Raw genomic sequence first — 26,035 nt, forward strand, 5'->3', positions numbered from 1 at the left:
AGCACCCAACTTTTCAGTATTGTCTTCCTGCTTTCTGCCACAGTGGCTACGAGAGAGCAGACACTGGAAAGGAGAGAGAGAGGGGACAGAGTTAAAAAATAAATAAAACCCGGTTCCAGACTCTTGTGAGGCAGGACTTCCCCAGTGGTCCAGTGGTTAAGAATCCACCTTCCAATGCAGGGGGGCGTGGGTTCAATCCCTGGCCAGGAAACTAAGAACTCACATGCCTCGGGACAACTAAGCATACAGACTGCCAGTCAGAGAGCCCACATGCCACAACTAGAGAAGGCTGGGCACCCCCAACGTAGACCCAGCACAGCCAAAATAAATTTAAAAAAATTTTTTTAATAATTTTTTTTTTTAATTTTTAGAAAAGACTCTGTGAGGCAGATGGGAGAGATGCTCTTATTTCCGCATTAACGAGTGAGCGAAATTGAGGGTCAGCAAATCCACAAGGTGACAGAGCTACAGCGTGAACAGTCTCTTGACTGACACTGTGTCCCCACACTCCGCTGTGCTCCTCGTCCCTCCAGTCTCTTCCAGTCCCTGGATGGCACCCAAGGGTTAATGAAGGATGACTTTTTGGGAAGGTACTGGGCAGACCATGAACAGATAAAAACTTCAAGAATATGAACAGATATCAGGTCCACCTCCTAGAGATTCTAGTCTCTATATGAGCCCATTTTTCTTTCCCCATCTCTCTTCCACTTGACGCAAGTCAGCTCTTCACTCTAGGTGCGACTGTTCAGTGCGATTTCTCAGAGTTCAAGTTTCTGCAGTTATTTTTAGCTGGCGTTTTTAGTGCATACCTGGGACAGGTGAGGCATGAAAAGGAATGTGGGTGTGGGTAGCCCTTGAGTCTCTAGTGCCAGGGTCTGGGTCTCTTGTCATTCCAGCTAAAGAGGGGTGACTCACACCCTGATTTATTATCGGCCCCGAGGCTAGATTTCACCTTAAGAACTATGTGGATTAAAACTTGTCTACTTTCTGATTCTGCATTCAAGTCCTTGGCGCATACTTGCTTGATGTTATTTTGTTATCCGTTTTTGATAATGTGGACGCCTTCATTTTCTGTAACCAACACCAGTCTGTGGTTCTTTCTGGTCTCATTCCTCAGGGCTTTGAAGGACCTGGAGTAGATAGTCTCGGATTTGGATCTTGGGCTAGATCTGCAGGTAGGAACTTAACTGGAAAATACCACATGTTCCTATAGAGTCAGCCAAGTTCTAGGATACCCTTTTTTTTGTGGCTGCACTGGGTCTTCACTGCAGCATGTGGACCCAGTTACCCCGTGGCAGGTGGTATCTTATTTCCCTGATCAGGGCTCGAACCTGTGTCCCCTGCATTGGAAGGTGGATTTTAAACCACTGGACCACCAGGGAAGTCCTTCATTACATTTTTTGAAGGACCAAGAAAATAATAATCATAATCTAGTTGAGTCTAGATCCCTCCCAGCAACTTCTAGAATCCTCTCAGACTGCCCTTAAATTCCAGAGAGCCTGAAATTCTGGGCCTGCTTTAAGCCTAGAACCGCCTACTCAGCTGAAACCCCAGCCCTGGGATCCTATGCTGTGGTTCAGCTCTTAAGTCGTGTCAGACTCTTTGTAACCCCATGGACTGCTGCACAGCAGTCTTCCCTGTCCTTTCCCCTCCTGGAATTTTCTCAAACTCATGTCCATTGAATCAGTGATGCCATCCAGCGAGCTCATCCTCTGTCGCCCCATTCTCCTCCTGCCCTTAATCTTTCCCAGCATGGGGATCTTTTCCAATGAGTCAGTTCTTCGAATCAGGTGGCCAAAGTATTGGAGCTTCAGCCTCAGCATCAGTACTTCCAATGAATATTCAGGGTTGATCTCCTTGCTGTCCAAGGGACTTTCAAGAGTCTTCTCCAGCACCACAATTTGAAAGCATCAATTCTTTGGCGCTCAGCCTTATTTATGGTCCAACTCTCACATCCATACACGACTGCTGAGAAAAGCATAGCTTTGTTTGGGATCCTAAGACCCCTCCCTTCATAAGGTAAAGATACTTTCCTCATCTCACTTTGGCTCAGCACAGAGGAAGGAAGTAAAACCAGGCTGGTTAGTATCATGAAATCATGATACAATGAATACTATATAAAGTGGCTCTATGATTCAGATGAGAAATAAGGGAGAATTTTCTCTGGGGCAGCATCATTGACTACTGTAAGATAATCCCTCTAAGTCATATAAGTTAGGTGTGGGAATTGATTGCAACTGGGAGGCGGGGGAAGATGGTTGATTATTTTAAAGCCTTCAGTGTCCTAAATTGGGAAAGCAAAACTAAGGAATTACACCAAGATGGGACTAGAAGAAAGGCTAGAGACTTCCTTCCCCACTTGTAAAACTAGACTCTTGGGACCTTGACTGCAAAGACAACTTACATTTAAGAGGATATTATTGTAACTTTCTGTACTTCTAGCCATCCTACCATTTCTGAAGACCTGTATGCCTGCATACTCAGTAGTATCTGACTGCAACTCCATGGACTGTAGCCCACCAGGCTCCTCTGTCCATGAGTTTTCCCAGGCAAGAATACTGGAGTGGGTAGCCATTCTCTCCTCCAGGGGATCTTCCTGACCCTGGGATCGAACCCACATCTCCTGCATTGTCAGGCGGATATTTACCACTGAGCCACTGCAGAAGCTGCTGCTGCTAAGTCGCGTCAGTCGTGTCCAACTCTGTGCGACCCCATAGACGGCAGCCCACGAGGCTCCTCCATCCCTGGGATTCTCCAGGCAAGAACACTGGAGTGGGTTGCCATTTCCTCCTCCAGTGCATGAAAGTGAAAAGTGAAAGTGAAGTTGCTCAGTCGTGTCCGACTCTTCACGACCCCATGGGCTGCAGCCTACCAGGCTCCTCCGTCCACTGGGGAAGCTACTTCCTGTCTTTTCCCCACTTTCTTTGTAATTAACTCTATCTACCAGTTGTATTCCAATTCTCCAATATAAGCCATCTGAATTACTGTGAACCTGACCTGAGGGTCATGTCAGTAGTTTCAGGTTTCGACAGTTTGCCAGACAGATTTAAAGATCTTCTGCTGTATTTGAGATGTCGAAATTATTCACTGCTTATAGACCAACCAGATAAGTGTGTAAGGAAGCCCTTCTTATTGCTGGCGATTAAGTCGCTAACTTCACATTTCGATAGAAGGCAAGCGATTCGGGAATCTTGGGGCAAAGAAACCAATGTGGGGAACCAAACGGTGGTGCGAGTCTTCTTACTGGGCCAGACCCCTGCAGAGGACAACCATCCTGACCTTTCAGATATGTTGAAATTTGAGAGTGAGAAGCACCAAGACATTCTTTTGTGGAACTACAGAGAAACATTCTTCAACTTGTCTCTGAAAGAAGTACTCTTTCTCAGGTGGGTGAGCACTTCCTGCCCAAATGCCGAGTTCGTGTTCAAGGGTGATGATGATGTTTTTGTGAACACCCATCACCTCCTGAATTACTTGAATAACTTATCCGGGAACAAAGCCAAAGATTTGTTTATTGGTGACGTGATTCATAATGCTGGACCTCATCGGGATAAGAAACTGAAGTACTACATCCCGGAAGTTGTTTACACTGGCATCTACCCGCCTTATGCAGGAGGAGGTGGATTCCTCTACTCCGGCCACCTGGCCCTGAGACTGTACAATGTAACTGACCGGGTCCTTCTCTACCCCATCGATGATGTTTATACTGGAATGTGCCTTCAGAAACTCGGCCTCGCTCCAGAGAGACACAAAGGCTTCAGGACATTTGATATAGAAGAGAAAAGCAGGAGTAACATTTGTTCCTATGTAGATTTGATGTTGGTACATAGTAGAAAACCTCAAGAGATGATTGATATTTGGTCTCGATTGCAGAGTGCTCATTTAAAATGCTGAATTATGTGCAAACCACATTTTACATAGAAATGTATCTCAAATAGTTCCCACTTGTGTTCTCTTCCATTAGAGGTCATTTCTATGTAAAACCATCAAAATTGCCTTTATAGGTCATATCCATTTGACGGCCTATAAACCCTTCAGTGTGGTACTTCCTGAAGAGGGAAAGCAGAAGATGCTAATTTTTCATGTAGAATATGACAAAATGAATGATTCCCACCCTTCCTGTTAGCCAGTGGTCATTATTTTCTAACTGTCCCCCTCATCATCTGAAATCATGTTTCTAGAATTTGACCATATTTTTGTTTTGCCCTCATACGATGATAATCCTATTTCCCATTATAATGAGTAAATTATCAGTTTAGGTATTCATAAGCCTATTGGCTACAGAGAAATTGTTCTATATGACTCAGTGGTTTTAGTGAAATGCAATTACATTTGTTTTCATGAAATTTAGATGAAGTTTTAGGAGAAGGCAATGGCACCCCACTCCAGTACTCCTGCCTGGAAAATCCCATGGACGGAGGGGCCTAGTAGGCTGCAGTCCATGGGGTCACTAAGAGTCGGACACGACTGAGCGACTTCACTTTCCCTTTTCACTTTCATACATTGGAGAAGGAAATGGCAACCCACTCCAGTGTTCTTGCCTGGAGAATCCCAGGGATGGGGGAGCCTGGTGGGCTGCCATCTATGGGGTCACACAGAGTCGGACACGACTGAAGTGATTTAGCAGCAACCAGTTGTATTCCACAATACAATCTTAACCCCCTCCCCAAATGTAGCAGTGAAGAAAGTCAATCTGTACTGGGTTGAAGTGTCTCCCCAAAATCCATGTCTACATGGAATGCCAGAATGTGACCTTATTTGAAATTAGGGTCTTTGTAAATATAATGAGTCAAGACAAGGTCATACTGGATTAGGGTGTGCCCTAAACCCCCAATGCTGGGAAAGATTGAGGGCAAGAGAAGGGGGTGACAGAGGATGAGATGGCTGGATGGCATCACCGACTCAATGGACAGTTTGAGCAAGCTCCGGGAGATAGTGAGGGACAGGGAAGCCTAGTGTGCTGCAGTTCATGGGGTCACAAAGAGTCGGACACAACTTAGCAACTAAAAACAACTAAATTCAATTACTGCATCTTTACAAGAAGGCCATGTAAAAGCACAGACACACAGAAGGGAAGGTTATGTGAAGGCGGGGGCAAAGACTGGAGCTATGTTTTCACGAGCCAAGGACCACCAGCAACCACCAGAAGCTAGAAGAGGCAAGGACAGACCCTTCTCGAGAGATTTCAGATGCAACATGGCCCTGGTGACATCTTGATCCTGGACTTCTAGATTATAGAACTGTGATCCAACAAACTGCTGTCCTTTTAAGCTCCCCTCTGTGGTACTTTGTTACACATACATTGTACTCTGTGACCCCTTGGACTGTAGCCCATCAGGCTCCTCTGTCCATGGAATTCTCCAGGCAAGAACACTGGAGTGGGTTGCCATTTCCTTCTCCAGGGAATCTTCCCAACCCAGGGATCAAACCTGGGTCTCCTGCATTGCAGGTGGATTCTTTACTGTCTGAGCCACCAGGGAAACTCACTGTTGCAGGAGCCCCAGGAGATTCAAGACTTCACAATCTTGCCTTGGCAGACAGGGAGCATGAAGAAAAGCTTGATTAGTGATACAAACCCACAGCTTCGTCCTCATTTACACCTGGAACAAATTCATTTCTGTGCCTGCTGCCCCTCACAATGACATCTCTACTTGTTCTGAGACTCTAGTTTATGGTCTGGACCCACCAATATGCCTGAAGACACATCATCCACCTTTCTTCCTTTAGTGGCCCATCTTCCCAACCTAGCAAAGCATACTCTAAAGTACTTCAGAGAAAGCACCTAAGCTTTAGAAGGTTTCTACCCTTTTTAGTCTCTGCAGAAATATGCATGTACTTGAGGGGCCCACAGACCCTAGATTTGGGATCGTATTTTAAAAGTTCAGATTTATTCAGAATAATTCATCTCTTCTCACCCACCACCCACAAAGTGAAGTCGCTCAGTCGTGTCTGACTTTTTGTGACCCCATGGACTGTGGCCTGTCAGGCTTCTCCATCCATGGGATTTCCCAGGCAAGAATACTGGAGTGGGTTGCCATTTCCTTCTCCAGGGGATCTTCCTGACCCAGGGATCGAACGTGGGTCTCCAGCACTACAGGCAGACTCTACCATCTGAGCTACCAGGGAATCCCACCACCCACAACCTGATTGAAATTCAGCCTGCTTCTAAAGTCTTCCACTGAGTTGAAATAGCAATCATCCATTGGCTTTTATCCAGCGGCTCAGAGGGAGACAGAGCTACCATTATCTAAGCTGCTCTGGAGAGTCCCAACAGGAAATACACTCATGGAGAATTAGCCCCCAGTGGTGGGCACCCCACCCACTATATTTACAAAGATCTTCCTGCAATCAACGGTCCATACTTGATTCCCACAGAGAATTTTACTGACATCTACTTTTCACTTCTTACTAAACACTTCAACTTTAAGAAACACAACATGCACTTTCCATTAAGATGTACATGGAGGATTTCCCTGGTGGCACAGTGGGTTAGGAATCTGCCTGCCAATGCAGTGGACACAGGTATGATCCCTGGTCCAGAAAGATTCCACATGCCTTGAAGCAACTAAGCCCATGTGCCACAAACACTGAGCCCGTGAGGTGAAACTACTGAAGCTGGGGTACCTAGAGCCAGTGCTCCACAACAGGCAAAGCCACTGCAATGAGAAAGCTGTGCGCTGCAATGAAGAGTAGTCCATGCTAGCTGCAACTAGAGAAAAAGTCCACGCACAGCCAAGTCTTCTTCTATGACGTCTTCAACACGAAAAGGTCTTCAAGGAGTCTGAATTTTTTTTATAATAATATTTAAATTCATTATTTCCCATTCAGAGTCATGAAACACAAGCTGAGACTGCTTAAGTACCACTGTTTTTTAGATATAAACATCCCTTTCCTTTACAATTACAGGTTGAGGGCTTCATTAGCCCAGTCCTTGACTTGCAGCTGAAAAAAGCACAGATCTGTGTGAAGGGTGTGAAGGGACAGGAGAACATATGCTCCTCATGTCAGGAACGAGTAACCACAGTGGAAGGCCAGTCCGAATCTCGACATCAGCACTGTGACAACATCCCACAGCAACAATGCTCGAACACACGGAAGGGGGCCCAGTACTCTACGAGCTGGGCAGTCTGGACACGATGCTGACAGACTTTGGCCTGAGGAAGAGGTCCCATTCTCTCCTTCAATCCTCTTCACGGAACAGAAGGCAGAAATCAAGTCTTTATGAAAGCGATTAATGGCCTTTCCGTTTCTTCATTTTTCCTCCAGCCACCTTGTTCCTGACACCGATCGCACCCTCCGTGTCATCATTGTCCCCAGCATCCTCCCGTGAGCGCTTCTTCTTCTCTCCATGCTCCCTTAACTCCTGCAACAAGCAGAAAGGATGGGGTTGATCATGAACTACTGACACTGAGGTAGCACTGTCACTGGTCTCCACTCCATCAAATCAAACCCTGTACTTCCCTGGCGGTCCAGTGGCTAAGACTCCCTGCTTCCAATGCAGGGGGCTCGGTTGGATCCCTGGTCAGGGAACTATTAACAGACCCCACATGCTGCAACTAAGAAACCTGGTGTAGCTGGCAAGCTAGATAAATAAATAAAATCTTGATAAATTAGAGAATTCATTTATTTAAAAAAAACAAACAAACCCTAAGTAACTCCCTAACACCTCACATTAGCAAAGAAATAAAACCAAAATCCCAAAATACAAAACTGTTAATCTAACTAGTCATCAAAGATAGAAAAATGAAAACAGGAGGCTACTATTTTCATATGGCAGACTAGCAAAGATTTAAGAGAATGGTAATACCTAGAACTGGTCAGGGCAGGGGGGAGGCACAGACACTGTTCCATATACAATGTCACATACATCGTGTAAGCTGCTATGGCTTTCCTGGAGAGCAACTGGGCATTCTGTATGAATCTGAACTGTGTATTTTCAGCTCAACAATTGATTCTACTTCTAGGAATTTATTCTAAGGAAACAAGTGTGCAAAGCTGTACAAAGTAGGATGCTCAACACAGTTATTAACTAAAATATATAAAACTGGGAAAAGCATGAACACGTATCAATAGAAACCATGTTATATATTCATAACAGAATCATTAAGAAGGGATGGCGTGAGAATTTTAAGATGCTAGCATCTAAGGTAACAGTCTCTAAATCCTACAAGTGGTGCTGTTGTTAAAAAACTGAATTCATCCTCCTCAGACTACTAATTGTCTAGAGCACATTATCTGACTTCCCTTGCCAACTCAGAAGGCAGTTAAGGAACTTTCAGTGACTCTAAGAAATTAGTCCTGCCGCCACGTTTAGGCAAGTTTGGTAACTGAATCAAATGAGTGCTAACACGCAGCCTAGATGAAGATTTTTGAATAGAGTTTAAAATGTGAAAGAAAAAGAAAAAAACATGACCACATGAATCTCAATTAGTTGAAACAGAAAAAACAATACACATTTAGATAAAGTCATATACAAACTAGATAAAGTCTCATTATGGCTAAAGAAAAACAGCCAAATGTAATCAATGGTTTTCTGTGGGGGTGGCTTATGTGTTTCACTATTTTAGTAATCCTTTCTGTATTTTCTAAAAAATGTTTTCCAACGCACATAGAATTTTTTATAAACAAAAACACCAAGACTTCCAAGTGGACAGAAAAACAAGCCCATACCTCAGCTACTCAGAAAGCGTCCCATGAAGTAAGTCTCTTCACCCCTCAGAGCAGCACTCCTGGGAAAACAGGGCACTGGCCAAGCGTTCTCCTCTAGACCCTTCTGTCTCCACTGCTCCCCCTACAGCTGCTCTCAGGAACTACACTGTCCACCTCGGCTTATCTGGTGCTCATAAACCTTGTCTCCAAGATAACTACTCTTCCTCATCTACAGGTGAGGGACTGACTCTGAGAGGTCAGACACCTTGTCCAGACTCACAGCTCACAGCTGCGTCTTCTCATCTCAAGTTCAAAGGTTTTCCTGCCTCAAGTGAAACACAAACGGTGGCTGGCAATGAATGTGGTCACTGTGATCAGACTGAGTCCAAACCCTGATTCAACCGTTTAGTTACAGGGTCGAAAGCAAACTGCCTGCATCTCTATGCTTTAATATACTCATCTTACACTTGGAATAAAATAATATCATTTATTGAAGATTAACACGATAAAGTGTCTTGCATGCAGTTAAGCTGCATAGAAGCTGGTGAGAAAAGGCATTGCAGGGGTTTCCCTGGTGGCTCCGCGGTAAAGAATCTGCCTGCCAGTGCAGGAGACATGGTTTCGATCCTGGTCCGGGAAGATCCCACATGTCTCAGAGCAACTAACCCCCTGTGCCACAACTACTGAACCTGTGCTCTAGAGTCCGTGCGTCACAACTACTGAGGCTCATGCACCATAGAGCCCATGCTCTGCAACAAGAGAAGCCGCTGCAATGAGAAGCCCTCACACCACAACTAGAGAGCAGCCTCGGCTCGCTGCAACTAGAGAAAGCTTGTGCAACAATGAAAACCCAGCACAGCCAAAAATAAACAAATTAACTTGAGTTGCATACCATGCGGGCAAATCTCTGGGCCTCAGTTACACGTTCTGTCAGCATCATGACTTCGTCGTCCTGTGTTGGAAATACAGGCAATTTCTTCCCAATCAAGTGCTCTATGCGCTGGAAGAGCTCCACGTCGTACCTGAGGAAGGAAAGTTGACACGGCTCTGGCTGGCTGACAACGCACATGTCTGTTTGTCCATCCCAAAACGATGACGCAACAGGAGCCACAGTTTTCAGTAACATCGAACCTATTATTCCTTTTCAGACTATTGATTAAATGCAATCTGCTGTACACAGCCCAGCAGAAAACCACCCACCACTTCCCTGACTCCCAGAAAAGTCTGGGACACGTGGCAGTTTGTTCCTTTAAAAACAAAATCAGAAGAACAGTTATTGTAATACGGTGAGCTGAGGGAATGGTCACTGTCCTGTGGCTCCAGACGCTAAAAGAAATAACAGGGTTTTGGTGTATGTGCTTTTATACACCAAATACTCCACTACACACTTGCAGTAGAGTATATGCTCTTTACATATATACGTCTTCAGTCTTCATTAAAACCCTGCTAGGTTGGTGGTGGTGTTGGAGAAGACTTTTGAGAGTCCCTTGGACTGCAAGGAGATCCACACAGTCCATCCTATAGATCAGTCCTGATCAGTCCTGGGTGTTCATTGGAAGGACTGATATGGAAACTGAAACTACAATATTTTGGCCACCTGATGTGAAGAGCTGACTCATTTGAAAAGACCCTGATGTTGGGAAAGATTGAAGCAGGAGGAGAAGGGGACGACAGAGGATGAGATGATTAGATGGCATCACTGACTCAATGGACATGAGTTTGGGTTAACCCCAGGAGTTGGTGACGGACAGGGAAGCCTGGTGTGCTGCGTTTCATGGGGTCGCCAAGAGTCGGACACGACCGAGCGACTGAACTGAACTGAACTATTTCCATTTTACAAATGATGAAGGTGGGATGAGGAAGGCTTAGTGCCTGTTACAGTAAAAGGTGAAGTCAGGTTCCAAGTGAGTCGGCCCCAGGGTTCTGCTCCTTTCTCTACGGTGCTCTGCCCTGAAGTCGGGTCACTTACTGTGTGACAAAGGTAATAGCCTTTCCAGAGCGCCCAGCTCGAGCCGTCCGACCTACTCGATGGATGTAATCCTGAAACACAACGGGCAAGTAACTATGAGTCAGCTGGAATATGAATTAAAAACTATGTAAAGTCTTCCTGACAACCTTTGAAAGAAAACAAATCTGTACTAGAACGTGGAGAAACAGACTGGCGATCAAATGAGATACATCTGTTTCACTTTTTTAATTCTCCTTGCAGCACAAAACTGACCCCCCTTCTCCTTTCTCTTATAGAAAGATGAATCCACAAAGCAAATCTCCATGGACACAGTCACAGATAGAGGAAAACGGCCTGGGTCTAGAGGTAGACCTGGGTCACAGCTATGCTTCCCCCCATCCCAACCAATGACCCAACTGTCTGCAAGTCCCAGAACCTCTCTGAACCATGGTTTCTATCTATAAGACGGGGGCACAAACACACTGCCAAACTCAGAGTTACTGTGAAAATCCCATGCGAGAGCACCTTGTCTACAGCAGTTTAATACAAAGTCGAGAGACACTAGTTGTTCTCAACTGGGGGCAGTTTTGTCCTCCCCAGAGAGCAGGTATGAACTGTCTGGAAACATATCTGGTGGTCATAAAGTCACCTGTGGGTAGGGGCCAGGAATGCTAAGCATCCTACAATGCAGAGGACAGCCACACAACAGACAACTCCCAGCCTGAGATGTTAATGGTGCCCAGGCTGAGAAACCCTGGGATCGCTGAGGACCACAAGCTGCCATTTCTCATCAGTTAGCCCAACAGAGGTCAGCATGTGGTACATCTGCTCCTCTGATGGTGAGCATCTTACCCCTCTCCCGGGTTCCTTCCTTCACGTTCATTAACATCACGTCCACAAGCATGGGCAAGATGAGGAGAATGAACGATCAAGGGTTTCCTAATTTCTGATACTTAACTAATCAAAGACACACATACACACAAACCAATATTGTAACTAGGAAGGAAGACAAAAAACATTCATTAAGAGATACACTTTGGGGGCTTCCCTGATGGCTCAGATGATAAAGAAATACACTTTGGATACAATGGAATATTATTCAGCCACATAAATGAATGACACCTTCCTGTTTGTGACAACACTGGCTAGACCTTGAAGGTGTTCGACTCAGTAAAATAAGTTAGACAGGGACAAATACAGAGATCTCACTTATATGTGAAATCTAACAACAACAAAAAACTGAGCTCACAGATAGAGAAAACAGGTTTGGTGGTTGCCAGAGGCAGGGATGGGTGTATGTGAAATGGGTGAAGGAGGTCAAAAGGTACAAATTTCAGTTGTAAAATAAGTAAGTCATGGGGATGTAATTTACAACATGCGGACAAGAGTTAAAAACATGGTACTCACATTTGAAAGTTGCTAAGGGAAAATATCTTAGAAGTTCTCATCAAAAGAAAACAAAAAAGTGCAACTATGAGTGGTGACAGATGTTAACTAGACTTACTGTGACCATTTTGCAATATATACAAATACTGCATCATCACATTTTATACCTGAAACTAATATAATGTTACATGTCAATTACACCTCAATTCAAAAAAAAAGAAAAGAAAGGAGGGAGAGAGAATGAGAGAGGAAGAAAGGAAAGGAGAAGGGAAAGAGAAAGGAAAAGGAAGAAAAAGAAAAGAAAAATATTTGGGGCAAGAAAGTCAGGTCAGCAACAAGACTCACCTTGGAATGGGTAGGAATGTCAAAGTTAACGACTACATCCACATGGGGTATGTCCAAACCGCGGCTTGCAACATCAGTTGCTAGAAGAATAGAACGAGCCTTCGCCTTAAATTTATTAAGGGATCCCAGGCGCTTGCTCTGAAACAATGAAAAGAAATGGAAAGAATTTTCATCTTGAAAATCTAAGGAATCTTGGAAATCCAAGACACACAAACTAGACACATTAAATAGATACAAGAACCAAGAAAGAAATTTTTAAAATGATGTTTCCCCTTCAGTCTAACTGGGCTTCATAGGTCAAAAGGAAACATGGAAGCAATTAAAAAAAAAAAAAAGGTCTCAGACTAAAACTAGAAAATACTAACATAAAACATTGTTAAACATGACAGAAAGCTAACTGGGAAATAATTTACCATGAGGGCTGAACAAATTAGGCTCCCCAGGTGGTTCTAGTAGTAAGGAACCTGCCTGCCAATGCAGGAGATATAAGAGACCCCTGGAGAGGGGCATGACAACCCATTCCAGTATTTTTGCCTGGAGAATCCCATGAACAGAGGAGCCTGGCAGGATACAGTCCATGGGGTAACAGAGAGTCTGACACGACTGAAGCGACTTAGCATGCACGCATGCTGAATAAATCAACTCTACAGCTTCCATACCAGACAACTACCTGGGGAATATTCTAACTGGAGCCTCCTGCTATCCTGAAAGGAGGAAGCAGCATTGACAGCAACGCTTTAAAGCCCGTAATACCAGGACAACTACAGAAAGATGCATTAGTGTCACATGCTGCTACTGCAGAAACCTCCTGCTGTGAGGTTTATCTTTCTCATGCCACCACTAATGATGCTGAAGAATAGTTACCTGACTCATCTGTCCGTGGAGGGGAATGGCGGTGAATCCAAGATTTCGGAGTAGCAGAGCTGTCCTCTGAGTGTTGTTACAGGTGCTGCAGAATATCATAAAGGAGTTCCCGGCCAATTCGTTCAGAATATAAACCAGGTAGGTATCCTAAGTCACAAAGCCAAAACAATACATGTAACTGAACCTGGAAGAAAGTCAGAGTCCTAGGCATATAAACTACATAAAAGACTAAGCCTCTAGCTGCTTCTCAATTATCCAGACCCTCAGCTAGCAGCCCTGCACCCCTTAATCAGCTTTATCATTATCATCTCTGAGAACCATGAGTAACTCCCACAGCCTGACACCAAGCACAAGGTGATCTGGCTCAGCAAGCACGCAGAGCCCTTACATCCAAGGACAAGACCAGGGTCCATTGCCCACAGAAAAGCCACACAATAAGCAGACCAAAGAAAAACTACCTCAAGGATGGGGTTAGGAAGGGATTATATCATGACTTCATTACTCTGGTTTAATACATTGTGAATTCCCGGAATGCTCGGCGTTATCAGTGATAAATGTAAACATGGTATAAGCTCTAAAACAAACAGCACTTAGCTAATCAAGAGCTGACACTTTCAGACACTGTGGTGAAGGAGGAGAGGGAGAGGCAGGAATGATCAGAGTAAACACTCTACCTTGAACTTGGAAGGAATAAAAAGATAATACTGCTGCAACTTCTCAACCGTCTGGTACTTGGAGGAGACGGCACATTTCACAGGGTTCTTCAGCGCCGCTCGCTGAAGTTTTTGCACCTGGAGAAAGGACACCTAGATTAATACGCTGATTCCTAAGTGCTCTGTTTTTATTCTTGTTACTGGGACTGTTTCTACTTATCAATTCTTATAAAGAAGAAAAGAGAAGTCCTAGAAAAGTTCACCTTCTTGGTCATCGTAGCAGAGAAGAGAAATGTTTTCCGATCTCGGGGAATCACTTTGAGGATCTTGTCAACCTAAGGCAGAAAGAGTAAAGGATACCAACATGACATTTACACTGGATACCTGCAAATGTATTTTGTGAAGGAGATAAGGGATCACAAATTAAATGCATCACAGTGCGGATTTGGGAACTCAAATCGTCAATTCAATTCAGCTAAAACTTACTGAATATATACTATCAGGTAGCACACCCGATGCTATCAAAAAATAATGCCAATCAGAGAAAAGAACACTTTAAATCAGTACAGTATAGCTAATCTAAGAGAAAAGGAAAGAATAAGCATTAATCAACTAAATAAGTTATGAAGAACTTCTTGTCAAAGAAAAGATAGAAGAGGTTGAAATCAAATGAAATGGAAAAGAAAATCTGGTTTTGATATTTATCTCTAAAATCAAAGTCAGACTATATATATATCTGCTTTTTGCTCAACTATTTGTTTTTTAATTGAAGTATAGTTGGTTTACACCGTTTCAAGTGTACAGCAAAGTGATTCACATACATATACTCTTTTTCAGATTCTTTTCCAGTATGTGTATGTGTGAGTGTGTGTTAGTCTTATGTCTGATTCTTTGCAACCCCATAGACTTTAGCCTGCCAGGCTCCTCTGTCCATGGAACTCTCCAGGCAAAAATACTGGAGTAGGTTGCCATTTCCTTCTGCAGGGGATCTTCCCAACCCAGGGATCAAACTCATGTTTCCTGCATTGCAGGCAGATTCTTTATCGTCTGAACCACCAGGGAAGCCCCCTTTTCCAGCACAGGTTATTACAAAATACTGAATACAGTTCCATGTGCTATACACTAGGTCCTGTTTTTTATTTTATATATAATACTTTGTTATATATTAATCTTAAATTCCTAATCCATCTCCACCTCAAAAGTCAGACTATATTCTAAAGAGGATGCTGAGACTATTTACAATAGCCAAGAAATGAAAGCAAGCTAAAAGTCCATCAACAGATGAGGGGTAAAGCGGTGGTACATTATACAGTGTAATAGTACTCAGACATTAAAAATGAAACAATGCCATCTGCAACAACACGGATAGACCTAGAGATTATTATACTAAGTGAAGTCAGACAAAGACAAATATCCTATGATATCACTTGCATGTGCAATCTAAAAAACAGTACAAATTAATTTACAGATTCACAGACACAGAAAACAAACTTAAGGTCACCAAGAGGAAGCAGGGGAGATAAATTAATAGTTTGGGATTGGCAGATGCAGACTACTGTGTATAAAGTAAATAAACAACAAGGTCCTATTATATAGGACAGGGAACTATTTTCAATATCTTGCAAGAAACTATAATAGAATAGAATGAGGAAAAGAACATACACACACACATACACACACATAGATACATGTATAACTAAATCACTTTGCTATATACCAGAAACACTGTAAATCAATACTGCTTCAATTTCAAAATTAATTAGATTAAATTTAAAAGCAACAAGGATATATTGTACCAGCACAAGGACACAGAGTCATTATTCTGTAATAATTTTAAATGGAGTACATGGAGCATAATCTATAGAAATACTGAAGCACGATGTTGCACTCCTAAAAGCAATATAATATTGTAAATCAACCATCTTTCAATAAAAAAGAAAAGCAGCAGATATGTTAAACTAACTGACAATGGTAAGTGCTCCAAAAAGCAAGTGAGCTATGAATCAGACTTTGAAAAGGGGCACCTGAGAAGTTCTAAGAGGAGGGAAGATGTTAAGAGCTCACCTCTGTCTCAAAATCCATATTCAAGATTCGGTCTGCTTCATCCATGACCAAGTACTTGAGGGCTCTTAAGTTGAAACCTTTCGTATTTTCCAAGTGGTCAATCAGTCGGCCAGGAGTTGCTAACAAGAAAGGTTGAGGACATGTTTAAGAAAAAGGACAGAAAGGGAATGACCTCCCCCTCCTAACCAGAATTCCAGAAATTAAAAAAAAAAAAAAACATTAAACAGGGTTTCAGACAGTCATTTTTAGAACACTTTCCGCACAAATAAATTACACACAGCATCAGTAGATTTTTCTGAAATTCATCCTCACCAGCACCTTTTACCGGTGTCAGTTACTCACCTATCACTATATGTGGTTTTTTGGCCAGGGCCAGAGATTGGGACATTGAATCAATTCCACCTACAATGACAGCTACAGAAATAAAAAGAATATTAAAAAAGAGATCCTTAATTTTGTTTCCATAATGCACTGAACATCTTTTAAAGCCAATGCCAGATTTCTACTTTCATTTCTCTTTCCTTACAATGACAACTTTCCCCGAAGCTAAAATACCCAATCAGCTCTTTAGGTCGATGAACTTATATTAACAACACTTCCTTTCATTCCCTTTCACATTCATTCTCAACCTGTGAAGAAACTGTGAAGATTCCTTTCCTCCCAACACTTACCACACTGAACCCCAATAGAAGACCCCAGGGCTTCAAACTGCTCTGAGATCTGAAAGGCCAGCTCCCGAGTCGGGGTGAGAACTAAGGCAAACAGACGCTGGGGTGTCTCCAACAATGCGTTGAGAATGGGCAGAGCGAAGGCGCCGGTTTTCCCAGAGCCGGTTTCCGCCAGCCCGATGATATCACGACCTAGAAGACAAAGAATATACACAATAGCAAAGAAATGCTCTCTGCACCATTTCCATATTGGTGGAAACATGACCAAATGCTGGGCACAACACAGACCATGAATAAATATTTGATGAATTGAGGGGAGGAGGAGGTTGATCAGACAGAAGACATGGTCTCTGTCCTGAATAAGCTCAAAATCCAGAGGTAAAATACACAATACATATTACGGAGCCTTAGCCACTGGACCACCAGGGAAGTCCCAAAATACACAATACATATTAATATGATAGGTCCCTGTGGGACAGGGTGAAAAAAGGAAGGAGTAACTTACTGCTTGGAGGAGTCAGGAAAGGCTAAGAGAGGTGACAAGCAAATTAAATCCGGAGGTCAGCAAAGAAAGGACCGTCTCGTGTGAGGAGAGAGGCTTTAAAGAACACAGAATGAGTAAGGAGGGGGAGAAGTACAACATGGCCAGAACACACAAGTCAAGGGGGAAAAGGAGAAGAATAAGGAAACCCACAGCCATGCTAAGGAGTCTTGATGTCTTCCTTTAAGACAGAGGAACTGAAGGATTTTAGGCAGGGAGTATCAGGACCTTTAAGTATCAACACTCTTTTAGACTTCCCTGGTGATTCAGGTGATGAAGAAGCTGCCTGCATTGAGGGAGACCTGGGTTCTATCCCTGGGTTGGAAAGATCCCCTGGAGAAGGAAATGGCAACCCACTCCAGTCCTCTTGCCTGGAAAAATCCCATGGACAGAGGAGCCTGGCGGGCTACAGTCCAAGGGTCACAAAGAGTTGAACATAACTGAGCGACTAACACATGACATGACATGACTCTCTAAGAAGATAAACCCCAGGCCCGATGGCATAAGGAGAAGCCAAGGAGCTTAACAGTAATCACTGTTTATACTGCTCCTCCTGAGGGAAGAATGCCAGAAGTAATTCCTTAAGATGGTCTGTTATTGCCAATCAAGCCATAACTTAGAAGATTTGGTAATTAATTCCCAAGCCAAAACCACTGTCTGGAGGTTTGCTGTAGCCCTCAAGGCAGGGGCCAGAGACTGGGACACTGAATCAATGTCCCAGCACCCAGGGGAAAGGTTTCCTTCAAGTAATGACTGCCACACTTGATTGCTGAGGATTCCTCACCTAGAAATTATCCCTGACGCAACTTGAACGTGGCTCTCTTCCTTACACTCTAAAGTGACCTCAGGGCCAAAATGGGGAAAGCACAGGAAAGTGAGACCTCAGAGAGGATACGAGGGGAGCTATGATGGTAGCCTGAACAGAGCCCAGGTGAAGTGAGAGACAGAAAGTAACAAAACAAAACTGAACAGTCACTGTAAATCAACTATATTTCAATGAAATAAAAATAAAAGACAGAAAGTAATGCAAGAAAATCTGATTGGCACAGAGGTTTCTACCTTGAGAAACTCAAAGGCCATAAACTGAGATACAGGCTACAGAGAAATTAGTTCTGGTGAGAAAAATAAAGACTCTGGTTTGGATACAGAGAACTTCAGATTCCTGCAGTAAGCTTGGAAAGAAGTATCTAAAAACCAGTTGGACAAACTTGTTTGGAGTTCATCCAAAAAAACATGGGCTAGAAATACAGATGTGGGAGGCAAGAGCATCAGACCAGTGGTGCTCCCCCAGGGGCAGACACATCAGAGTAAACCATTAAGTTTTATATCTATATATGCCTAGGTCCCACACCTGGAAATTCCAATTCAGGAAGTCTAGGCTGGAGCCCAGAAATCACTAGAGTTTTAAAAGATCCACAGGTGATTCTAATGAACACTGGCTGAAACTCACTGATGCACACAGCATTAAAGCTTCAGGACTGGATGAGAAATCCTTTGTAGAGATTTACAGTGAGGGTAAAAAAGGATGAAGACAGAATTAACACTGCAAGGCAAAGGAAAAGAGCCAGAAGAAACTGAGAAAGAAATGCTGGAAAGACAAAAGACAACAAAGCACCTTGCAGAAAGTAAGCTCATTAACACCACAGAATTATTTTTTAAAAAGCCCAAAAGCCACAAACATTTTATCTTTACTGACCATACTTTATTTCACTTGAAATAGGCAAAGCAATAGCTCTCAAATGTGGTAAGTACTTAATTGAGTATGTGCAACTTTACACTGAACCTGAAACAGCCCACATACTTAATTTCAACCTACCTTGTAAGGCCAAAGGAATAGCTTCAATCTGGATCTTTGTGGGCTTTGTCCATCCCAACTGGTCACAAGCTTCGCACAACACATCTGTCACACCCTTAGAATTCAGAAAAACACAGTTTAGCAAAGAACAACACACACTCGCCTCCCACACAACTAAAGGACTGTCAGGGCAGCTTTGCTGGTGACACGTACATCTTCTACATTTTGATTCAAAAAGTATTTATTGCAGTTGGTGACTGCAGCCATGAAATTAAAAGATGCTTACTCCTTGGAAGAAAAGTTATGACTAACCTAGACAGCATATTAAATAGCAGAGATATTACTGTGCCAACAAAGGTCCATCTAGTCAAAGGTATGGTTTTTCCAGTAGTCATGTATGGATGTGAGAGTTGGACTATAAAGAAAGCTGCGAGCTGAAGAATTAATGCTTTTGAACTGTGGTGTTGGAGAAGACTCTTGAGAGTCCCTTGGACTGCAAGGAGACCTAACCAGTCAATCCTAAAGGAGATCAGTCCTGAATATTCACTGGAAGAACTGATACTGAAGCTGAAACTCCAATACTTTGGCCACCTCATGCAAAGAACTGACTCATTTAAAAAGACCCTGATGCTGGGAAAGATTGAAGGCCGGAGAAGGGGATGACACAGGATGAGATGGTTGGATGGCATCACCAACTCAATGGACATGAGTTTGAGCAGACACCAGGAGTTGGTGGACAGGGAGGCCTGGCATGCTGCAGTCCATGGGGTCGCAAAGAGTCGGACACGACCAAGCGACTGAACTGAACTGACTCAGTCTCCTCCTTAACTTTGAGCACTGGGACAGTAGCTCAAGGCTGTCTTCACTCTTCACTCACCAGGTACGAAGCCAAGTTCTTTACGTGGGTTACTTCATTTAATCTTCATAGTTCTATGAGATACTTATCATAATCCTCAATTTACAGAGGTGGAAGGTCAGGCACCGAGATAACTTGCATCTAGTCACTGACTGGGTCAGAATTCAAACCCGGCTCATCGGAATCCTAAACCCAAATCGGACAGGTCGCACTGGACAATATCCTGCACAAACACAGCCTTGCCACACCAAGTGGAGCTGAAATGGGCAAATGGGGCTCCCGGGCCCGGCCTCCCTCCCACCACCCAAACTCGGAGTTGAGGGCGGGCCCTCGTCCCGAACCTGAGCCTCGGGTACCCCGGGGGAAACCTGAGCTAGGCCCGGGCTGCTTCCGCACACCACAGGCCTAGATGGAAGGCAACCTGACTCTGCCCGTGCCTGGCGCCGGGAGAACAAAGGGAAGCTGGCATCATCCACTCTTACCAGGTCTTTAAATGTTTTCGTTTCTTCCTCCTCCACCGCCGTCTGGGGCACCTCCATGCTTTTCGGGGAATCGTGCTGCACGGACGCCGCCATGTTGTCCGTGAGCTCCGGAAGTGGGTCGACGGACGCAGAATTCTGGGAAACGTAGTTTTAGCTCTCTCCGGCGGCGGCGGCGGCGTGTTGTGGGCGCCCCGCTGCGGGTTTGCCCAGGATTTGCACCAGCCCACCAGGCAGGCGGGGCTTCGCGGACAAATACATTTTTTTTTTTTTTTAAAGGATGGCTATAAACGTTAGGACTTGTGGAACTGAGCCAAAAGCAGAAGGACTTGATGACCAGGGTCTGCAGTCAGCCCTCCTTTTGTTTTTCAGTCGCTAGGTCGTGTCTGACTCTCCGCGACCCCGTGGACTGCATCCTGCCAGGTTACTCTGTCCATGGGATTTTCCAGACAAGAATACTGGAGTGGGTTGCGATTCCCTTCTCCAGGGGCTCTTCTGGACCCAGGGATTGAACCCAGGTCTCCCGCGTTGCAGGCAGATGGGCTTCCCTGATAGCTCAATTGGTGAAGAATCCGACTGCAATCCAGGAGACCCCGGTTGGATTCCTGGGTGGGGAAGATCTGCTGGAGAAGGGATAGGCTACCCACTCGATTATTCTTGGGCTTCCCTAGTGGCTCAGCTGGTAAAGAATCAGCAGGCAACGCGGGAGACCTGGGTTCGATCACTGGGTTAGGAAGATTCCCTGGAGAAGAGAAAGGCTACCCATTCCAGTATTCTGGCCTGGAAAATTCCATGCACTATACAGTCCATGGGGCACAAAGAGTCGGACAGGCTTTCGTTTGACTCTGTGCTAAATAAATCCTGTATCTGGTGTTTACCCTTACAACACTCTTCCCCTTATAGTTCTTTTTACATATCAGAAAGAAGGCCGCAGAGCCACTGAAATGCCAGACTCAATTAGTGGATTACTGATGCCAGCCTATGACTGTCATTGAAACAATGCAAGAGGAAGAAATCAAGATCCTAATACCTTTGTTCCCCATGCCAACTCCTGACCGGAAGCCCTCCTCTTATAGAAGCCCTAGACTCCCCATGGAGGAGGGCACAGTTTTTGAGACATGAACTTACTGTGTTCCCCTCTCCGCCGGCTGAGAATTGAAGCCACCTTTCTGTTTCTACCAAATTCTGTCTTTGTATTTCTTATTCAGCTTCGGTGGGCAGAGAAGGCCTAGATTTTGGCCGGCAACACTCCTCCTGTTGTGAAAAACCAAAATTCACCTGAGTATGAGACAGGCTAGGACCTGGGACCCGGGACCCTTTGCTGCAGTGCCGACACCTTCATTTGCTGAAGAAGAGACTTTCAGAAACATCATTTTCCATGATCACAAGCAACTTTTCCCAGCAGAGAATTCCTCTGCCATACAGATTTTTCTGTAAAAGCAAAGAGAGAAGGATTTACTTTGCTTCCCGGAGGCTCATGCTCTGATTTCACGTAGGAGAGTGGCATGGAATTAAAAGTTCTGGGAGAAGGTGGAAGACTGGATTGGAAAGTTTGAGACAACAGAGCAAAGAAGCCTGGAAAGGGGACCCAGATGGAAATGATTGAGAGGACTGTATATAATACAGGGTCTAAAGTTATCCAGGTTTTGTTAAAATGTGTTATGGGAACCGAAAAAAGGAAATCACACAAGATTTCTGGGGCTCTGTTGTTCAGTTGCTAAGTTGCGTCAGACTCTTTTCGACCTCATCAACTGCAACACACTAGGCTTCCCTGTCCTTCAATATCTTCCAGAATTTGCTCAAGCTCATGTTCATTGAGTCAGTGATGCTGTCTAACCATCTCATCGTCTTCCGCCTCCTTCTACTCTTGCTTTCAATCTTTCCCAGCATCAGGGTCTTTTCTGGGGCTCCTCTAAAAGGAAATGGATTCAAACCAACAAGCTGCTATTATCATAGCAAATTCTGCCCACTTTACCCAAGGGAAAAGCTCTTCTATGTGTTCTTTTTTGTGTTTTTTTTAACTTTTTATTTTGTATTGGAGTATAGCTGATTAACAATGTTGTGATAGTTTCAGGTGGACAACTAAGGGATTCAGCCATACATATGCACGTATATGTCTATGTGTTCTTGGATAATTCAGACATAGGCTCTTTTCAAAATTCCTCTGGTGCCAGCACCCACCTTGATGACAGAGTTCATGTCAGATCAACAGGGTGAGCACAGGCTGGTCCAATCAAGAGGACTGTGGGCTTTTGACTATTCCTACCAAGTCTGGAGTAGTTTGGATATTCACATTCTGGTCATGGAAATATTAGAGGTCCATTCTAGTAACTGAACCATGTCATATCCTGTACTTTCAGAACAATGAGAAATGTTAAAGAGGAAATCCAAATAAACACTCAAAATGAGGGGCAAAGCAGCCCTGAAACAATACACTGGCTCCAGGAGCAGAGGTCAAAGTGACTGACCCCACCTCCCTTCCCCCAGAGAGGTTTTTTCTTTTCTTTCAATTTTTTTGTTGAAGTACAGATGGCTTACAATCTTGGGTTAGTTTCAGGTATACAACAAAGTGATTCAGTTTTATATGCATATATATATATATATATATGTACATATATATTCTTTTTTAGATTCTTCTCCATTGTAGGTTATTACAAGATATTGACTCTAGTTCCCTATGCCATACAGTAGATCCTTGTTGTTTATCCTGTTTTATATATAGCAGTGTGTATATGATTTTTTTTTAATCGGAGGGAAAGTGCTTTACAATGTATGTTGGTTTCTGCCGTACAACAACTTGAATCAGTCATCATTATACACACACACACACACACACACACACATATATATATCCCCTCTCTCTTGAACCTCTATCTCCATCCCACCTGCTTCCCACCCCTCCAGGTCATCACAGAGCACCAGGCTGAGTTCCCTGTGTTATACAGCAGCTTGCCTCTAGCTGTCTGTTTTAGACATGATAGTATATATATGTCAATGCTACTTACTCAGTTCATCCCGCCCTCTCCTTCCCCTGTATCTGTTAATCCCACAGTCCTAATTTATCCCTCTCCCTCCAAAAGGTTTTCCAGGCCTTCATGCACCCCTTCCTCTACACACACAAAAATATATATTAAAAACTATAGTTTATGGCTGCATTAACATAAAGATAAACATGTTAATATTAGATATTAAAATATTTTCTTTGACTTAAAAGTTATCTTTTTCCTTTGATATTTTAAAAGAAATGAAACCTTTATGTGGGCCTCTAGAAGTATAGTGGGCTCCAGGGCACAGTGGCTCCTGCCCCTGGTGGATAAGGGAGGGGCCTGAGGACCGCAGGGAAGCCTTCAGCAGGCCAGTGACACGGGCTGCTGCGAGGTGAGAGCTTGTGAGGATAGAGGTGGCTCCTGGACCAAAGTAATGCAAGCTTTTGAGTCAAACAAGAATCTGTTCTTAATCAGTTTCTGCTCAAGCTCTTCCCAGGAGCTACATATCCTGTAGTCTATTTTGGAGAAAGCTCCCTCTAACACAGTGCTCTATACTCATCAGGAAGCTAGCAATGCAAAAGTTAATCTATCAAAAAGTTATCTTTAACTTTGAATTCTTCTTTTTTTTTTTTGGCTGCCCCAGGCATCTTGAAGAATCTTAGTTCCCAGGCCAGAGATCAAACCCGTGTCCCATGGAGTGGAAGCGTAGAGTTCTAACCACTGGGCAATCAGGCAAGTCCCCATAACTTATGAATTCTATAATTCTGTTGTGGATATGTATGTCCAAGGGAAGAAAGAACACTAATGATGTACTAATGAGGACAGAGAGAGATTTCAGTCTCCATGGAATCAATAAAAAGATGACATATAAAATACTTTGTTATCTAACCAATTTGTGTCTAGAGAAAAAAGAGATAACTAGTCCTGGTTATTTCTTTCCTTCTTCTTTTTGCCTATAGTTTGAAAAGTTTTTTAAAACATAGAAAATCTGTATGTTTCTTTCTTTATGTTTAACGAACATTCTCAAATACTATGGCAGACCGTGGACCACACACTAGGAACTGGAAGTAAGCATGAAATTTATGCTCCAGTGAGGGGGGGACAGCCTATGTTTTAAATAACAAAAGTAAGTAAATAAATAAATCTTCACAATCAAGCAGGAAAAACAGAAACAAAAGAAGGAATCAAAAATGAGATGCATGGTTAAAAGGAGTAAAGCAAGATGCTACAGCAATATATGATGGGATGAACTGGCCTTCCTCTGCGAAGCAAGGAAATTTTCCCCCTAGAAGGGACTTTTAAACTGAAATTTGGAAGATGACCACCACTGACTGGCTGTGTAGGGTATAGAGAGTAGTTTACAGGCAGAAAGAATCTTCCAGGCTAAGCTTTGCAGTGGAGAAAAATCAAATGAAGCTTATAGAGATTATAATATGGTGATTTATGATGATGCTGGAGGTATATGTGGGGACCTGAATCTTTAGGGCCTTATTTCCCTGGTGGCTCAGACGGTAAAGAATCTGCCTGCAGTGCAGGAGACCTGGGTTCGATCCCTGGGTTGGGAAGATCTTCTGGAGAAAAGCATGGCTACCCACTCCAGTATTGTTGTTACTGAGTCCAAGCTCTATGTGCTCACCATACGATAGGCCAATGAATCTGAGAGACCAGAGTTTGAGGCAAGGAAGAGACTTTAATCAGGGAACCAGCTGACTGAGAAGATGGCAGCCTGGTGCCTCAAAATTGCCATCTTGTTGGGGTCTGGATGCCAGGTTCTTTTATAGATCAGAGATGGGGAGAGATGAGGAAGCAAAGTAAAAAGGCCATTAATCTTGCAAACATCTCCTAGAATGACAAGTCTCAGGCAAGGGATGTACTAATTTCTTCCTTGCCATCTATTTGTGGATAGTGTTCTGAACAAAGGCACTTTAGTTTACTAGAGGGGCAGGATTCTCTGAGGCAGGCTGTTCTGTATGATTATAATAACAAAAGCAATGAAAAGCAAGTCAAAGAAGCAGTTCTAATATGCAGTCAGGATTGGCTTCTTCTCTGCAACATTCTTGCCTAGAGAATCCCATGGACAGAGGAGACTGGTGGGCTACAGTCCACAGGCTTGCAAAGAGTCAGATACAACTGAGCGACTAACACTTTCACTCTCATATTCCAATGAACATTAAGACATGAGCATCTGGTAAGACATGAGCATCTGGCTTTCTCCTCCACACTTGTTTCTCTCTGCATCTCTTCATCTCACCTCTTCCTTTCCTCCAGCCTTCGCATCAGCAAGTGCTGTAGACTCGGCTGCCTAAATTTATCTTGAGTCCCTCTACTTCTCCTGCCTTTCCATCACTACCACCACTGTCGAAAATGAACTTTATCATTGTTTGCTTTCTTAGTAGATTTAAACATTAGGAGAGTGGTGACTACATTGGTGGTCACTGCCATTCCCAGCGCCTTGCACAGAACAAGCATTCAGTAAATTGTTGTTCAAACAATAAATGAGAATGGTTTGTAGATTAGTCTTCTGTGAGCATGCTTGGCATGAGTAATCCCCTGAGTTTATTTATTTGCTAATTAGATGAATCACAGGGAATTTCTGAATCACACACACAAAAAAAACAAAAACGGAGAAACTGATCTTGGAGTGTGGTCATTTAACAAGGCAGGCTGCAGCCACTCCTATGGTAGGCTCCACCCTATCCTCAGTGGCCAGGAGCAGCTCAACGTGGCAGTAAAGCCAACTTCTCTGCCTAACTGGTCATTTGGCCCCTAGAACATTAGTCAGAAACCCTTGGCCCACTAC

General features: G+C 43.7%; 2 protein-coding genes across 4 annotated transcripts; one reads left to right on the forward strand and one right to left on the reverse strand.

Moving 5' to 3' along the window:
* The first annotated feature begins 574 nt into the window (after nucleotides 1–574).
* Nucleotides 575–5,841, forward strand: LOC145545712 (N-acetyllactosaminide beta-1,3-N-acetylglucosaminyltransferase 2-like). Its single transcript, XM_081590518.1, has 2 exons — nucleotides 575–590; nucleotides 2,948–5,841. The coding sequence occupies exons 1-2, from the start codon at nucleotides 575–577 to the stop codon at nucleotides 3,892–3,894; spliced, it is 963 nt and encodes a 320-aa protein (XP_081446644.1). The 3' UTR covers nucleotides 3,895–5,841.
* On the reverse strand, nucleotides 4,997–20,360 carry DDX47 (DEAD-box helicase 47). 3 transcript variants are annotated; one of them, XM_081589268.1, is made up of 12 exons: nucleotides 20,252–20,360; nucleotides 18,935–19,028; nucleotides 16,581–16,769; nucleotides 16,252–16,323; nucleotides 15,910–16,028; nucleotides 14,109–14,180; nucleotides 13,867–13,983; nucleotides 13,193–13,339; nucleotides 12,329–12,466; nucleotides 10,619–10,689; nucleotides 9,542–9,671; nucleotides 4,997–7,363 (listed from the first exon to the last, which is right to left on the reverse strand). In XM_081589268.1, the coding sequence occupies exons 1-12, from the start codon at nucleotides 20,342–20,344 to the stop codon at nucleotides 7,232–7,234; spliced, it is 1,374 nt and encodes a 457-aa protein (XP_081445394.1). In that variant the 5' UTR covers nucleotides 20,345–20,360; the 3' UTR covers nucleotides 4,997–7,231. The 3 variants fall into 3 exon arrangements, with proteins under 3 accessions (XP_081445394.1, XP_081445395.1, XP_081445396.1); XM_081589269.1 differs by lacking the exon at nucleotides 13,193–13,339; XM_081589270.1 differs by lacking the exon at nucleotides 10,619–10,689.
* Between the last annotated feature and the right edge of the window lie 5,675 nt (nucleotides 20,361–26,035).

This window comes from Giraffa tippelskirchi, chromosome 4, assembly GCF_054371585.1.
Source record: "Giraffa tippelskirchi isolate mGirTip1 chromosome 4, T2T-mGirTip1v1.2.pri, whole genome shotgun sequence".
NCBI lineage: Eukaryota > Metazoa > Chordata > Mammalia > Artiodactyla > Giraffidae > Giraffa > Giraffa tippelskirchi.

Excerpts from the sequence above, each read along its gene's own strand:
- DDX47 (XM_081589268.1), bottom strand. The coding sequence starts at position 20,344 with ATGGCGGCGTCCGTGCAGCACGATTCCCCGAAAAGCATGGAGGTGCCC. Across the intron at positions 9,672-10,618 it reads GCTATTACCTTTGTCACACA|GTACGACGTGGAGCTCTTCC; the intron begins GTAAGTGACCCG and ends TTCCTTCCTCAG. Across the intron at positions 7,364-9,541 it reads CCCAGAGATTTGCCCGCATG|GAGTTAAGGGAGCATGGAGA; the intron begins GTATGCAACTCA and ends TGCTTGTTGCAG.